Here is a 17041-nt window from a genome sequence, read left to right on the forward strand (position 1 = left end):
TTGAGTGAGAACTATTACATTGGTTCATGCTAATCTTAATCTTAATAAGTGGTACCAAGGCCTGTGGTCATCAGCCATCTGAGAATTACTCCTAAGAGTCCTGCTGAAAGTAGTTCTAGGAACAAAAAAATGTAGTGCCTCAGAGTAGGCAGAGGGAGATATTTATGAAGCCTCCTCCTGGTTCTGAACTGAGAGTAAGACCATTTCCTGCGAGTGGATCTCGGTTGATTTTTATGACGTGAAATGCCGCAAACAAACAGTAGTGGTGACATTTTCCACGGCTTGTGTTGAGAAAATACTCAATAAATGCAATTGCTGAAAGCTGTAGTGTTGTCAAAGCAGTCATAGCATGTCATAGCAGATTCCAGTCTTCCTCAACATGAAAGTAACTGATATCATTTTAGGAATCATTTCATTAATAATCACATTCATAAAATGTTTGTCAAAACTGTGTTGTTTTTTTTTTCATTATGGGAGATGTTGTAATGTTCCCGATTTCCCCAGAGGATAATATGCTGAGAAATCCAATATCTGCCTGAGTCTGCAGCTTACAGATATTGCCCAGAATTACACAAGCTTTCATTTAATTTCTTCGTGGAGAACATGAAATATCCACTTTCAACAGCCTAATTCCCATCTCCACAACAACTTTTAGGACCAAACTGACATCCCTCACAAAATTTTTGAGTGTTTAGGACCCATTTCCTACTCTTGGGATACATTATGAATATGAGCCCAGGAACTTGTTTCTGTCAGACCTACTTGAAGGAACGTTGGAGTAAGTAAGTAATAAAATTCAGTCCTAGATTGAAATTTGCATGTGGAAAGGGATATTCAGAGTGTTTACACGCTGTGGGGGTGTTTGCGATCAGCTTCAATTGTATCACTGTCTCCCGCCCTTAAGAAACACTGCTGCTGGATACTGATTTTCTGTCTCATTTCATGTGTCCCTCAATATTTCTTCACTTGCACGATATTCTTTTTAAAATAGTAGTAAGTGCGTTGTTTTATTTTTACATTTCCCAGTGGAGTGCTCTTCATTCCTTGAAAAGCAATCCTTTTATTGCTGCTGTTGTGGTTGTGCGCTCCCCTAGCTGTGTGAATTGAGGGCCATGTAAGCCCTCAGTGTGAGAATGCAATGGCTGATGGGAAACGCAAGCCCATCTGGAGTCTGTGTCCGTTAGGTGGGGGCCAGAGGAGGGGACGTCCAGCCAGGGAGTACCACGGAGCCGTCAAGCTGTGGGCCCCCCGTTTTGGGTGCACATGCTCCGTTTCGGTGTTTTGTGTTCTTTTGCTCCTTTAGATCTCTTTTTGAAGGCAGTCTGTGGGGACGCGAGTGACATTCCACCCAGAAGCACAGCGTGTGAACCCTGCGGGGCGTCGTCACGGAGACGTGCGCTGCCCCGCACACAGAGGGTGTGAGCGGTCCGGCTGCACAGCTTCCTGTGTAAGAGTGGGTCTGTGATCACAGCTTCCCGTGTCAGAGTGGGTCTGTGATCAGAGCTTCCTGTGTCAGAGTGGGTCTGTGATCAGAGCTTCCTGTGTCAGAGTGGGTCTGTGATCACAGCTTCCTGTGTAAGAGTGGGTCTGTGATCAGAGCTTCCTGTGTCAGAGTGGGTCTGTGATCAGAGCTTCCTGTGTCAGAGTGGGTCTGTGATCAGAGCTTCCTGTGTCAGAGTGGGTCTGTGATCAGAGCTTCCTGTGTCAGAGTGGGTCTGTGATCAGAGCTTCCTGTGTAAGAGTGGGTCTGTGATCAGAGCTTCCTGTGTCAGAGTGGGTCTGTGATCACAGCTTCCTGTGTAAGAGTGGGTCTGTGATCAGAGCTTCCTGTGTCAGAGTGGGTCTGTGATCAGAGCTTCCTGTGTAAGAGTGGGTCTGTGATCAGAGCTTCCTGTGTCAGAGTGGGTCTGTGATCAGAGCTTCCTGTGTCAGAGTGGGTCTGTGATCAGAGCTTCCTGTGTCAGAGTGGGTCTGTGATCACAGCTTCCCGTGTCAGAGTGGGTCTGTGATCAGAGCTTCCTGTGTCAGAGTGGGTCTGTGATCAGAGCTTCCTGTGTCAGAGTGGGTCTGTGATCACAGCTTCCTGTGTAAGAGTGGGTCTGTGATCAGAGCTTCCTGTGTCAGAGTGGGTCTGTGATCAGAGCTTCCTGTGTCAGAGTGGGTCTGTGATCAGAGCTTCCTGTGTCAGAGTGGGTCTGTGATCACAGCTTCCTGTGTAAGAGTGGGTCTGTGATCAGAGCTTCCTGTGTCAGAGTGGGTCTGTGATCAGAGCTTCCTGTGTCAGAGTGGGTCTGTGATCACAGCTTCCTGTGTAAGAGTGGGTCTGTGATCAGAGCTTCCTGTGTCAGAGTGGGTCTGTGATCAGAGCTTCCTGTGTCAGAGTGGGTCTGTGATCAGAGCTTCCTGTGTCAGAGTGGGTCTGTGATCAGAGCTTCCTGTGTAAGAGTGGGTCTGTGATCAGAGCTTCCTGTGTCAGAGTGGGTCTGTGATCAGAGCTTCCTGTGTCAGAGTGGGTCTGTGATCAGAGCTTCCTGTGTAAGAGTGGGTCTGTGATCACAGCTTCCTGTGTAAGAGTGGGTCTGTGATCAGAGCTTCCTGTGTAAGAGTGGGTCTGTGATCAGAGCTTCCTGTGTCAGAGTGGGTCTGTGATCAGAGCTTCCTGTGTCAGAGTGGGTCTGTGATCACAGCTTCCTGTGTAAGAGTGGGTCTGTGATCAGAGCTTCCTGTGTCAGAGTGGGTCTGTGATCAGAGCTTCCTGTGTCAGAGTGGGTCTGTGATCAGAGCTTCCTGTGTAAGAGTGGGTCTGTGATCAGAGCTTCCTGTGTCAGAGTGGGTCTGTGATCAGAGCTTCCTGTGTCAGAGTGGGTCTGTGATCAGAGCTTCCTGTGTCAGAGTGGGTCTGTGATCAGAGCTTCCTGTGTCAGAGTGGGTCTGTGATCAGAGCGTCCTGTGTCAGAGTGGGTCTGTGATCAGAGCGTCCTGTGTCAGAGTGGGTCTGTGATCAGAGCTTCCTGTGTCAGAGTGGGTCTGTGATCACAGCTTCTGTATCACCGTGGGTCTGTGTGATTAGAGTTTCCTATATCACAGTGGGTCTGTGATCAGACCTTCCCGTTTCACAGTGGGTCTGTGATCACAGCCTCCTATATCGGAGTGGGTCTGTGATCAGAGCTTCCTGTATCACAGTGGGTCTGTGTGGTCAGACCCTCCTGTACCTGTGTGGCTCTGTCTCTCACCTGGGTCTTGGTGTAAGAAATGCTTTTGGTTTTCTTGCGTCCCCTCTTGAACTCGGGCGGCAAATTGTACCACAAGCTTCATCCCTTTGATGCTTGAGAATAAACCAGTAGGATCCACAACAGATGATGATTCCAGAATGTTTACTGGAGCAAGCATCATCAACGTGCCTACAGCTGATGTGACAGCTGCATTACGCTGTTTTATATGGTGGAGCCATGTGTGAAATTCAGCAGTGTCTTCCCCTCTGTGGGTGGAAATGGCTCGATGGTGGATGTGTTCTGTTGATACTGCTTGTTTTGCTTTTGATATCTCATTCAAATAGAAACAACAGGGGTTCAGGGCGCGGAGGTTTGTCAGCGGCGTGCCTGGTCTGCCGCTCTCAGATAAACGCGGAAGGCGGTCCCGATCCGTTAGAACCGGGCCGCGTTCCTCTCCCTCGCGGATCGTGCACGCGCCGGCTGCGTGTGACAGAACCCGCCGGGATGCGGCTGGCACGCATCTGTGCCACCGCCACGCTGCGGTCTGCCGCGGTGAGATTAGCGACCGCGGCGCGGTCACTTCGCGGAAGGCGGGGACCGCGGGCTCCTGGGACGCACAGGCAGGGGTATGTACTCAGCGGTGCGGAAGCATCGCTCTGCATTATTCATCTGCAAAGCGGACGCCCCCCTTCTCCAGGGCTATTTCCACAGCTTCCATTTTCCCACATTACTGGAATGCGCTCACAGTGCTGGAGGTATTTACTGAGCTACTTTATGGTTAAGTACCTTCGCTCAAGGGTAACGCCTCACCTGGGAGGCGCACCTCACATGTTCGCAGTAGGAGTCCACTCTCTCGGTCACGCTGAAACCCCAGAGGATGAGGTATGTGAACAGCTGGACCCTGGGGAGCACTGAGGCTCTCACATCTGTGTGATACTCCTTGATCACCAGAGAAAGGCTCGAGGAATACTTTTACCTTTCCTATAATAGCCAAAATGTTTTTTTTTTTGTTTTTTTGCCCTTGTCTGATGGTTTTATTTGTTTCTTCTGGCAACACTTACTTAGTGTGTGGTTTTATTTCCCCGGAACTTACAAGCAGAAACTCATTACTTGAACGGTCATTTGCTTTTAGTGAAAAAGCCGTCATTAAACTACAGGAACTTCATGGACAGAAGTGCACCAGTAGTCCATCAGAAGTTGAGCCGATGGGTCATGTAAAAAGTGAAAGACTTTTTTGTTAAAAAACCGCAACCCCCTTAGGTATTTGGCACGTGCAGGAAACATGTTTGGATCGGTGACCAACTTCAGGCTTAATTGAATGAACGCGGGCCAAAGACTGGCTGCCCTGCGTCGTTTCCACCTGCTCCTACCTCTTGGCCACGAGTCACGCTCTCAAGGTCACACGTAAATCCTCTGTTCCTGAAATCAGTTCTGTGACCGGTTTGGGAGAACCAGCGGGGGGAGGAACAACTATTTAAAACTCTCCGGCAGAATTAGGTTATAGGTCATGGGTTATCCTTTTTTGAGTCGTGTCGAAGCGTTCGGTGCAGTTTTTTCCCATTATTGCAAGTATCACCAGTATCCTCATTTCTTGAGAGGTCTGACCCGAGTCCAGCGATAGGAGAAGCTGATCTGAGGACAGCTCTGTCTTTACCCCCCCCACCCCCCACGTCAGTCTTCCCATGAGGCTTTGGTGAGGCCCCGCTGCACCTGGATCAGCCCTTCGCAGAGCAGTTCTGTGTGACAGCCCCCATTCATCTCCCTGTCATCCCTCCCGCTGTGATCGCCGTTTCGGGCCTCCCCCGGTGACGCTGAGGCGGCGCTCCGCTGTCAGGCCTCTCTCTCCCCCGGCCTCGGACGGTCCAGCGGCTCCGTGTCACGGGTGAGCAGCTGTGGCGGCTGGGGATTAGACCTCACACACAAACCTCAGCTACGCGGCCCCTGGGAGAGCCTTCGAATGCTTTGTGGTCGGAACTGAGGGCCAGAGCCAACTGCACTGGAAGTCCCTGTTCGAACACAGTGACAGTGCAGACAGGAAGTGGGAGGCTGTGTGTGTGTCCCTGCGTCCTAACACACACTCATGCGCACGCACGCACACACACACACACGCACGCGCACGCACGCACGCACACGCACACACACACACACACACACGCACGCACGCACACACACACGCGCGCACACACACACACACACACACACACACTCACACACAGTACTGCTCATGCTGACATGTTATCCCTCTGTAGTTGTTGTAGGACTGTCAGAGTACATACAAAGAGTAAGATTTAAATTAGCCATGATGGCTACATGTAGAAACCATGTTGAAATCAATCCGCTTCCACCAATGTCATTTCGTCTCCTTTAACTTTTCTTAGATGTGAACATGATCGTAAAGATAAGAGACTCCTACAAGGGAGGCAAACATAAATTCGTTCGTCGTTCCGGTTTGACTGTTTGACTAAATCTATATATATTTAAGTGGTCATTCAGTATTGATGAGCTCACGGTTTGATGAACGGATATCCACACAGACAGTGCTCTCTCTCTTCTCCCATAATGCACTTTAATTACCGTGTGCCTCTGTGAGTGCATGTGTGCGTGCGTTTGTGTGTGTGTGTGTGTGTGTGTGTGTGGAAACGGTGTCGTGTAATTAGCTGCGCTGAATCAATAAGATAAATAACTCTCTGCCAGCATCATTTTGATTTTATCGTTCTCACGTTGACGTATGTGATACTGTCCTAGACATAGTGACCAGCAGGAAGAGACTTACACACACACACACACACACACACACACACACACACACACAGATGCCCTGCCTCCCAGCCCTCTTAAATTTCAGATCACATCCCCGGCACTGATGGGATTGTTGTATCACGGGAATCTGTGTGACTTGCAGTGAGTGAGCGGAAGAGTGTTTCATTTGGCCCTTAACTACTGCTACATGCGAATTCATCGACTGACCACCCCCCAGCCTCTCACCTTGCGCAACCGCATGCTCGCGTTTGATTGGTTTGACGTCAGCCCTCTGTTCGGAAAGGCGAAGGAGTCAGGATGTAATTAGTCACCGCTAGCTCGGGGCGGCCTGGGAGACTCTCCCTCTCTCACCCTGTCAGAGAAATGTCCGCACTGCGCCAGGACCAGGACCCGCTCCGATAATTACCGCCGGCGATGTTGTGGTCCTGTCCATGCCGCTTAATTAAAGCGGGCGGCCTGACACGCTGCCTCGGATCCCGGCGTCTGTCGTCAGGAGGTCATCGGGTCCGAGGCCCGTGACCTCTGTCTCTCCCAATTTGGCCCCGGAAAGCATATCCATCTGTCTGTGAGAGGCTGAGCCCGGGCGGGGCACGGGGTCGGAGCTTGTCCCGCTCTCTGTGGTTTGAAACGGCTGGTGTGCGGGTGAATTCTTCTCCACGTTCTCCTTTAAGGCCTTTCTGTCTGAGAGGCTCATTTCACAGCACATTTTGGTTTGACTGTGAGAGTCTTGTTGTTGTTCTTGCTCTTAACCCAAAAAGCCATCTTTTCTGCTCTTCCTGTCTTTCGGATCAGAATGGACTCATTTATTTTTGAGCGGTGTGGTTCTTTTAATGGTGCCTGTTCTCCACACTATTACTCCCTCTCACTGAGAGTGAGATCTAATGCTGTTGCAGCAGTGAAGAGATTTGCTGTCTGTTGTAGCCATGCAGATTTACTGTTTACGTTTACTGTTTACTTACATCCTGCCTTTAAATCGGCTTCACGTACACCCTTATCCAGAGCGACGTATATTGTTAGATTTAACACAATCTCTCGTTTACGTGTGTAGGGGGTACATTTATCCTGCAAGTAATTCTGTTAAGCAGCTCGTATAATTAAGTTAAATGCCTTGCTCAGGATCGCAGCAGCACTGCCTCATCTGGGGTTTGAGCACGCAACCCCCAGGCTCCGCTGAACGCCGTGCCACACGGACACCCTGTCGCCCTCCGCTGAGTCTTCTCGAGCTGAGGAGTGTGCTACATTGCTGAGGCGGTTTGGCAGCCGACGGGTGTAGCGCCCGGGCCGCAGCGCCAGGAGCTGGTGTTTGGTGTTTGGTGTTTGCTGCTGAATGGAACATTCTCAGGGGTCTTACATAACTCTCCGCAGCACGTGTCTGTGAGTGCTCCTGCCTCTCACGCCGTTCAGAGCTCGTAGCTTTTCCGCTTCTTTTTCGGAAAGCCGCCAAGGCGCCCGCCGCCTTCCATCGCCTCCTCTTGAATTGCGCCCTCAGAAAGTGATTCCCCCCCCCACACTGTATCACTAGGAATGCTGCTACCATCTTCCTCAGTCACAGCCTGACTGTGTAAAGGGTCTAAACTAAACTGTCTCATTTCGGGTCTCAGCCCCCCCCCCGGCTTCACTTTTTATTTCCCAGGCCTTTTCATTTTCTTCAGGTCTTTTTTCTTCTTGCTCTCAAGTATATCTCTCCACCAGCTTTCTGTCAGCTCTCTGGCCTGTAATCCCCCCTCTTCTTCATCTCTTCCTCCCTCTTCCTCACTCTTCTGTATACTCGTCTACTTCCTCTCTACTCTGGGGGAAAAAAAATGCTAACTTTTTTTTTTTTTTCCTCTCTGCTCCCTGATCTGTGGGTCTAATTGTGTCTTTTTCCCTGCGAGGGAGAATGGTTCTGTTGATCAGCTAGGGCACAGACTGTGCCTGCTGCAGTGTGCCGTTCCAGTAACGCTGGAATTTATGTTTCACTGTTAATGTTTGACTTTGTCATGCCGAGCTGGTGAGGACGAAAACAGTGCAGGATGGGATTGGCATTGTGTTGTTATGTCTGCTCCGATCCCTGTCCCAGTCGCCCAGCTGAATGCGCCGGACAACCATGCATCGGAATGGGCTTGTCTACCATTGAAGCAGTATCTATCATGTGGGGTTAAAGGCTAAGCGCAGTGACACAGGAAGTAATTGATGGCTGTGCGTGTGCCAGGCTCTTGACCTTGTTGTCTAGCTTGGAGGAGGTGAGCGGGGGCTTGCTGGGCCTCAGTGCTTGCTGGGCGAATATTCCCCCTCTCTCTTTCTCTCTCATACTTCTTCAGCTCTCAGCTGAGGCCAATGGCCTTGTAGCTATTCTTCAGTGAGGAGTTTAGGGTTATTTTTAGATCCCTCAATGGGACTCTCCAGGACACCATCTACTTCGGAAAAAAGTAGGAAACTTAACGAGGATGTAACCCAAGCAATCAATGTGCCCCCCCCCCCACCCCCCGAGAGAGAGAGAGAGAGAGAGAGAGAGAGGGAGACAGAGAGACACACAGAGCAGGGGGTCTTTAGATAAATTAACCTGGTGAAATTCGACACCTCTATGTTCAACCGGTGACTCAACAGAAAGGTTCAGGTGGATCATGGAGTACTTTTAGCACCCAGCTCCATGTCTCTATAGCCCAGTGCGTAAACCCCCCCCACCCCCCGCCTGTGCCTTGGCTCCTCTTGTCTCCATAATTGATCTTGCCTCCACCCGGGTCAGGAGAGCTCCAGGAAGTGGAGCCTGCACTGCTAGCTGAGGCCGTCTTTTATGTGGCCGATTTAGCGGTAATTTTCCATTAGGAGGACAACGGATGGAGCGATGGAGCTCTCGCAAGCGTATTAGACCTGTAAACAATCTGTTCAAGAGCATCATCACCGCACAGCTGAGGTTTATGAGACTAGGCAAAATTAAAGCTAATGTAGTTGCTTTTATTTTGATCGACATGTTTGAACGGGACGTTGGGATGGTGATGCTGGCTGCGTTGATGAGGTAAATTTGATTCTAAAAAGGCATTGGCAATTTATGGGATATGAGTAGGCTATTTTGTTGCACACCCAACAGTTCTCGGTGTACAGGCAAACATAAAAAGTGGGAGCGTAATACGTGTTAGACACAGCATGGAGGGTATTGTGCTCATTTCAGTATGAACAAAATGTATACCCATATCATGTTATGAGCACCCTTTCGAAATCACGGGGCAAAATGCACAATAAAAACACGAGGTCCCGAACGCAACGCCGCTTTAGCGGCGTTCTGAAGGAAGGGGGGTCGGCCCGCAACGTGGCATCTGCAATATTATTGCACTAATAGATTGGATTTTGTTCCACATGACGAATCGATTGTAATTTCTCCTGCTTGCTGAGATGATCTGGAGAGATTGAGTTTCTGCTCCGCTACAATAGAGGAAATTCGCGGGGAAATGTTAGCACAGCAAATAGCAAATAATTACCGAGGGCCGACGTGCAGGAAATTGACAGTGTTGGCCGCAGATATCAGATTCTGGGGCCTCGCTGATAAAGGACACATCAGAAAGCATGCCCTGGCAGGTGCCCTCCCATGACAGCCAAACCACACTGGTCCAGATTGATGTGATACCGACACTTTGTTCTCTGACATTAGATATTTTGTCGCAATAAGTGTGCCATGTTCCTATTAACGTTTTGACAGGAGTGACTGGTAGGTGCTCTTTTGTGAATACTGAGATAAATGGCTCGTGTGGAATGATTTTTTTTTTTCCTTCAGATTATATCTTTAAAACGTTTGGAAGTACACAGAGTAGCAGTGAAATAGGGGAAAATTGGAGCGTTTAAGTGTGTTTTGAAAGCCGGTGAGAATTTAAAAATGATCCACTGTGCTCGTTTGTTTTCCAGACTACCTGTCGCAGGGGGTGGATCTGTCCGGGATCGATGTCATCGAAAACGACCTCCTGTTCATCAGCCGCGCCCGCTTGGAGGTGGAGAACCAGGCCAAGCGTCTGCTGGAGCAGGGCATGGAGATCCAGGTAGGAGCGCATCCTGGACCTCCAGACCCAAACCATTATTTGCTGAGATCCAGACCCAAACTGCCATGTAGAGGTCCAACCTGTACCACCATACCTACACTGCCAAGCACATACATCAAGACCCATGCGCCCATGCAGTGATTCATACCCATACTGCGATGCGCTGAGATCAAAACCTGCATTGCTGTGCACTGAGGTCCAGATCCATACCACCAGGTCTAGACCCATTTTACCATATACTGAGATCTAGACCCATTTTTCACCACACACTGAGATATAGACCCATTTTAACCATGCACTGAGATCTAAACACCTATTACCATGCACTGAGATCTAGACTCCTACAACACTACTGGCATCATACATATCTTGTATGTTAAGGACAGAAGACCCACTTGCACTGTAGATGCAGATCTGGATATACACCTGTGGTGTATTACTGGTTTAGATGCAGAGCAGACCTCTGTGCTACAGTTAAAGGTGTGAATGCATACCTGTGCTATAATTAAGGTTAGGACACACACATGTGCTGTTGAAGCAGGTCTGGATACATCTGCACTATAGTTCCAGTTCAGAAGTATGCTATAGTCGCATGTTTGGGTGCATACATGCGCTGTAGTTAGAGCTTAGCTCACACACACCAGAGCTGAGAAGTCTGAGAGGCTCTTTGAGATTTTAATATTCCATCTGGAGGAGAGTCTTCACACTTCATTGAATATCAATATGAACATCTGTGGCAATTGAACAGGTGACAGCACCGGGTTTCAGGTGGTGATTGCAAGGTTTGAGGAATGCTCAAAACAAGAATTTTTTTTGATGTTTGCCTAAAAATGACACACAGAGGCAGTGCAGACACCGCTGGGGAATTGGGGTCCTGTAGTGTCCCCGAGAGAAAGAGAGATGGAGAGAGAGCCGAGAGGAGCTGTCCCAGCTCGCCCTGTTCCAGCACGGCGGCCCCCCTATGGGGCACACGTGCTCTGTAGCAGAGTATGCCGAGCAGATGGCAAAGAACCCACGCCGCTTCCTGCCAATATCACACAGAGGTCAGAGAGGCGGAGAGACAGGGGAAGGAGAACGGGAGAATAGAGACAGGACGACAGAGAACGAGCTGGAGAACATGCTGTCAGACAGCGGGGGGGGGACGGACGGCCCAGAGAGTCAGCACACCGTCTGAACACCCACCAAGAATAAACCCAGCGTGGGGACAGCGGGTAACGCCGGTGCAGAGGCAGCAGCTTGGCGTGTCAGGACGGCGGAGCACACGGGTAGCAGAGCATTAGGTTCACCTGCCGGCTGCGTTGAAGCATGGCCCTTATAGGTTTTTAATGGAAGTAATAAATAGGCCACAGCGCGGGCCATTGACATTTTAATCCCCCTATATAGCATGTCTAATGGGAGAAACAGTGAGCGCGTGACACTCCTGATTGAATTGTCAGCTCCATAACAAATACAAGCATTTTACAGAGCCGATATTTATGGTGATGGCGGTGGGGCTGCTGCAGTCTGCTTGTGGGTGAGTGTCCTTTTGATGGCCTCTCTCTCATCTCCCCTCCTCTGGCTGCTTCACTGTGATTCGTCGTGCATGATGTCACTCCAGGTGTCCTCGTATCCTGCGTTACCCCAGACGCCGAGTGCATTTCCCTGCTTAAGTGGAGAGTGACAGATCTGCAGGTGTCGGTGCTGACGCTGTCAGTCACGTAAGACCTTGAGTGTGATTGGGCATCGGTCTGAACATGCATTCCTCGCGACTGACTGAGGTTTTCGCTTGACTGCATTTCCCAAACCTTCCAGCACATTTCAGTCATCGCTCACTGGTCATCTCACCCACCTGTTCATTTGTGATTTATACAAAATTGCTTGCTCCAGTTGGTCCAGTCAAATGTATTTGGTTCATAAATGCAGGAGAGACACCCTTCCTTGCGGTCACAGCAATTAGTCGTAAATTGCATCGGTACTGTGAAGCATTGGCAGTTAAAACACAATTGTCAGAGAAGCAGCATTTAGACACTGAGAGATATCATGTCATGCAGAAATGTGTTTTTGTGCTGCGGCCTCTTTCATACCACCTCCTGCCCATGGGTATTGATTGCCGTCCTTAAGTGGTCAGCTCGAAAAAAAGCAAACCCGAGCGCAGCAAAGTGACCTCTCTCGTCGTCTGCTATGGGGACACCCACTGAGTCCTGCGTTGGAAATGTGTGCATGGACCGCCATGGCTGCGTCTTCGTCTGGATACCTCTTTTCCCACAATGCACCACTTCTGTGGAAGACCCTGATTTCCAGTTATCCAGGGAATAGACTGACGGGCAGGAGGCAATATGAGATGCATTGCTCTCGTTTTCTGCACGGTGGATCACCGATTGATGCGAGCCAGGTCAATACGTGTTTTAGGTTAAATATAGAAATAATATCCTTGATTTCAATCAACAGTCCAAAATTAGCTTAATATTAACCTTGATTGGTGCCAGTGATGGCTATTGGAATTCCTTTTACTTGCAAGTGCTGACACTGTAAAGGCCAAAGAGTCCTGGTGGTCCTTTTCAGTTGCATGGCTGGGGGGGGGGGTTCTCTGTCACTTCCAGAAACATCAGCCCAGACATTTGGGGAAATAACCTAATGTTTCTAAATCACTTCTTCACCCCTGTGTGTTAAATGACAGTGAGCTTTTGTGTCGGGGGTCCATCTCACGGGCCTCTTTGTCCACAACTGGTATTTAGAGCAGATCGTTGTTCCTCTGTGGTTCGATGCACGGAAGCAGCCGTTTCCTAGCAGGCGTGGCATTAATTTTGCAATGCTGCATACCGGAGCAGGTTTTTATGTTCATAAGAGGAAACATCTTTCTGCTGTCATTTCAACAGACAGCGCCGTCTGAGCCCGAGTCCCTTTTTTTCCGCTGTAGTGGTTTGTTGTCGTTGTTGTTTTGGATGTACGCGCTCCATCTTGTAATATTTATGACGAATTCCCACCCGCGGGGACTGAAGACAATTGGAGGATGACGCGTGCACGCTGTGGTTTCCCAGCATCCTCTCTGAGTAATGCAGGCACGCTTCTCTGGCGCGGTTCTCTCTCTCTTCCCGGGGCCGGTGCGGCCCAAGGTGCCGCCGGGACTCTGATTTATTTAGCCTTCTCGTAGCTGAATATTGAGACAGGAGTTTAGCGCAAGGGCCCTGAAAAAGACATCCGGATACAGCGGCCGAAGGGACGGCAGCTGGCAGCGTGACACGCAGCGGGCGCTCAGGGCTGAGGGGGCGAGCGGTGCCGTGCGGCGGCGTGCGCACCCTCCCAGGCCTGCTCTGTCCACAGCCAGTTTGTCTCTCTTTAGCTTCTCTCTTGTGCAGAAATGTCATGTTTTTTTTTTGTTTTTTTTTTTGACTGAGGGGGGATTGTGTGAAACCCTGACTTGGCTGTTGCGGAGAGATGGTTTCTTTAACGCTCAATTTATTTTCGCTGTCTTTGTTGTGGATTCTCCACGGCAGCAACACGCAGAACAAGAATCTGCCTCAGCCCAAGTAGCTGTCTGATTGTGTACTGTGCGTTTGCTTACCAGAGGTCCTCAAGCAGAGAGGCTTGCGTGGATAACATCTTTATACATTTTATTATCAAGATTTTTCACAGGACATTAACTCTGTATTAATACAGCGGAATATTTGCTTTCATGATTCAAGTTAATGGTAGAACCGTGCTCACGTGTACGACAGCAGTGCTTCCCCTTGACGGCAGCTCGACTGATCTGGGGTCAGTAGGCGAACACCTCTACCCATGGAGCATCCCAGCTATCGTGTGCCATTCACCGTGTGATGATGATGTTAAAACGTTGTGGCGTTGTGGTTGCGAGGGCGTTCAGTGTGTATTGAGCGAATGTCTCACCAGAGTATCCCAGAGAGGGGAGCAAGCTGATGACCGAATCAGGCCCCTTTTCTCCCGACTGTGTGAACCACAGCAGGAAAAACCCACTACTTACTGCAGGGGTAGGCAGATGAGTCATCTAAATTTTTAATTTCCCCATCTTCTTTCATCTTTTTTAATTCATTCCGATCTCATACATTTATATCGGCCGCTAAAGCGAACCAGTTAGCGAGAGGTGCCGGGCGCTGTTGCAGGCGTGCTCGCTCGGGTACCTGAGGGAAATCAATTTTTGGGGGCAAGGAGAAAATGGGGTCTGATTGCTATGGCGACGCCCTTGCATCTTCAGCCATTCGTAATGGCATGAGAATGACATGCGTTGTGCCAGGCAGCGTCTGGTGTCTGAGGGCCCTTATACAGATACTCTTGGGATTCTGGCACTCCAGCACCCAAGGAGTTAAGTTTTGATAGACCCTAGATAGGTACTCTGGGCTGCTATTCAGCTACATTATTGGCCTTAATACAGAGCCACATTTGGCTCTGGCACTGAAACATTATGAACTCCTACACAGAGAAACCATGGTCTCCTGTTCAATGACATCCTGAATTTTTGTACAGAAACAGTATGGACTCTAAAGCTGAAGCATTCTGGGCACTTATACAGTGACAGTATAGACTGATATACTGAAGCATGCTGTGCACTTATACAGTGACAGTATGGGCTGTTAAACTGAAGCATTTTGGGTACTTATACAATGACAGTATAGACTGATATACTGAAGCATGCTGGACACTTATACAGAGGCAATATGGACTCCTACACTGAAGTATTTTGGGTACTTATTCAGAGATGTGGACACTTATTTAGACACATTCTGGGCTCGCGCACAGGGACTCTGTGGACTTTCACACTGATAGAGGGGACAGAGAGCTTGAGCCCTGGCTGTCATCATGCTGACCCAGAAAAGTGACGGGCTTGTGGGGGCGGGGGAAGGGTTGAGAGCCACGGAGGGGCCGGGGGGACAGGAGGAATACGAGAGATAACCTGCACCCTTTTCCGCAAATTACGCCAGCCCTTCAGATTTCGCCCATGGGTCAGTGTGCGTCTCCCTCTGAAGGGCGAGAAAGATTGGGACTCGCGGGTTTGGTGTTCCCGCCGAGACAAGAGAATGATGGCAAAGCGACCGTATCCAGGCCGTGTCAGAGGCGCTGGGGGACATAGGAGGAAGCCGGTTAAGCCGTGCTGGTCTCTGCATGACACCCACGCCACTACACGTCACAAGAAACATCAGACGGCACATGCCGTCACACCTGCCCTTACAGGTGTGTGTGTGATCTGCGAAAGGGGGCTGTTAACATCACTCCTGCTGATCGCCCCCATTTCCTCATCCTCTTTCTTCTCTCTATCAGGATGAGAGTCTTATTTCTGTTCCCACTGCCTGCTGGGAAAGAAACGCTATCTGTGGTGCAGATTCTGTGTTTTCCATGTGACAGACACAGCTGTGTGCTATATGAATCGGCCTCTGTTTACAGTGTGAGTTGAGCAGAGAATCATATGACGGCCATCATATCGCACCATGGTGTTCTGCAGAGTGATTTAAGTGGTGGACGTCAGGAGTGTGTGCCGAGTACAGCTCTGTACAAGGAGCACTGTATTTTCAGAGAGATACTGTTGTTTAATTTAGCACTTAACTTCCGTGCTATTAGAAAGATAACTGCGGTTGACCGTTGAAAATGAAGATCATTAGAGCATGTCTCGACGTGAGGAGATCCTTCACAGCCCAGGGGGTCATTACAGGGCATTTGGCATTTAGCAGACACTCTTATCCAGAGCAACTTACACAGAGCAACTTACCTAAGTTACAGTTTTTTTATATTTTACGTTTATGCAGCTGGGTATTTATTGAGGCAATTCTGGGTTAAGTACCTTGCGCAAGTGTACAACAGCAGTGCGCCAGGAGGGAATCGTTCTGGCAACGTTTTTGGTTACGAGTCGTGCCCCTCACCACTGTGCTACGCTGCCGCCCGTAGCCCGAGTGCGGAGGACACAAAGCTCTGAAATGTCATTTGACCAGCGTCAGCACATGAATCAAGTTACTTCCTTTCAAGGCTTATCTTCATGCCCATTTGTGCATTCTGAAATCCTGCTCTGGAGCTCTGGGTTAAAGCGTCTCTCCTCCTGTTTCTCTCGCCATCTGTCCGTCACAGATCTGTGGCTTTACCAGAGAGGAGAAAAAAATGGCAATTATGCGAAAAATGCTGCTTTTACAATATTCTTCCTCTGCTAATAATATTTAGATTTTACAGTGTGAATTGTGTTTGACCGAGTAGCGCATGAGAGAATGGACAGTTTGTCTCTGTGGGGTAATGACTGTGTCACAATGCGGTTTTACACAGTGTTCTTTAATAAGACACCTCATCATCAGTCCTGGGTCATGTGGCTTGATCAGTGTCGTGAGGGAGTCAATGGTTTAACTTGATCCTTGCTTTTCTTCCATACTGTGGCATTGTGGGTAAAATAGCCCTAAGGGTGGAGTCAGTATGCCTAGATTAAAGATTAACCCCAAAGCTGTTCTAACAGATGTTTTCGTGTTTGCATGACTGAAAGCCACACTGTAATAAAGGGATGCTGGTGAATGATCCGTTTCATTACCGTCTTTTTGCAGTGCAGCGTATGCATGCCTTACATTGCTGACATTGTAAGTATTATTTGTTTATGCTGGACAGTTACCAAGGCAATTCAGTCTTACTCAGTTCCTTCCCTGTGCCACGTCCGGTCGTTTAACCAGAACCCCACACTGCTCTCCCAGTATTAATCTGACCTAGCAAATGGAAGAGGAAGCAGACCTCAGAGATGACCCTACTTTCAGCTCACCTGCATGCTGCAGATCATCCATCCAGCCAGGAGTGGAAACCACTTGTGGCTCTTGGCTGTTAGAAGGCAGTAAATTCACAGCAGTGGTCGTACAGATCTAAGCACACCTCCCTCGTTATTTGGCAGTCTTCCACGCTCGTGTGTCCTGGCACAAATGATGTTGGAGATCAGCATACGCTCACAGACGCACTTCTGGAGGATATATTTCTGTCTGCGTGCTGTTCCCGTTTTGCTTCACAGGGTGACATAATGGTAAGTTATAGCCCTGTATTTTGCTTTGGGAGTGCGGCGCTGCAGTACCTCACACCAAAACAACCCCCATCACTCTGAAATATGTCTCAGAAATC

General features: G+C 49.3%; 1 protein-coding gene across 2 annotated transcripts in view; it reads left to right on the top strand.

Annotated features, from left to right (window-relative positions):
* cog5 (component of oligomeric golgi complex 5) overlaps positions 1–17041 on the top strand; it is a 111700-nt gene that overhangs the window by 33867 nt on the left and 60792 nt on the right. For both annotated transcript variants that reach the window (XM_036517916.1, XM_036517917.1), the window contains one exon: positions 9849–9979. In XM_036517916.1, the coding sequence (XP_036373809.1) occupies positions 9849–9979 (131 nt within the window). The remainder of the gene's footprint in view (positions 1–9848; positions 9980–17041) is intronic.

Source organism: Megalops cyprinoides, chromosome 23 (genome assembly GCF_013368585.1).
Source record: "Megalops cyprinoides isolate fMegCyp1 chromosome 23, fMegCyp1.pri, whole genome shotgun sequence".
In the NCBI taxonomy this organism is placed as follows: Eukaryota; Metazoa; Chordata; class Actinopteri; order Elopiformes; family Megalopidae; genus Megalops; species Megalops cyprinoides.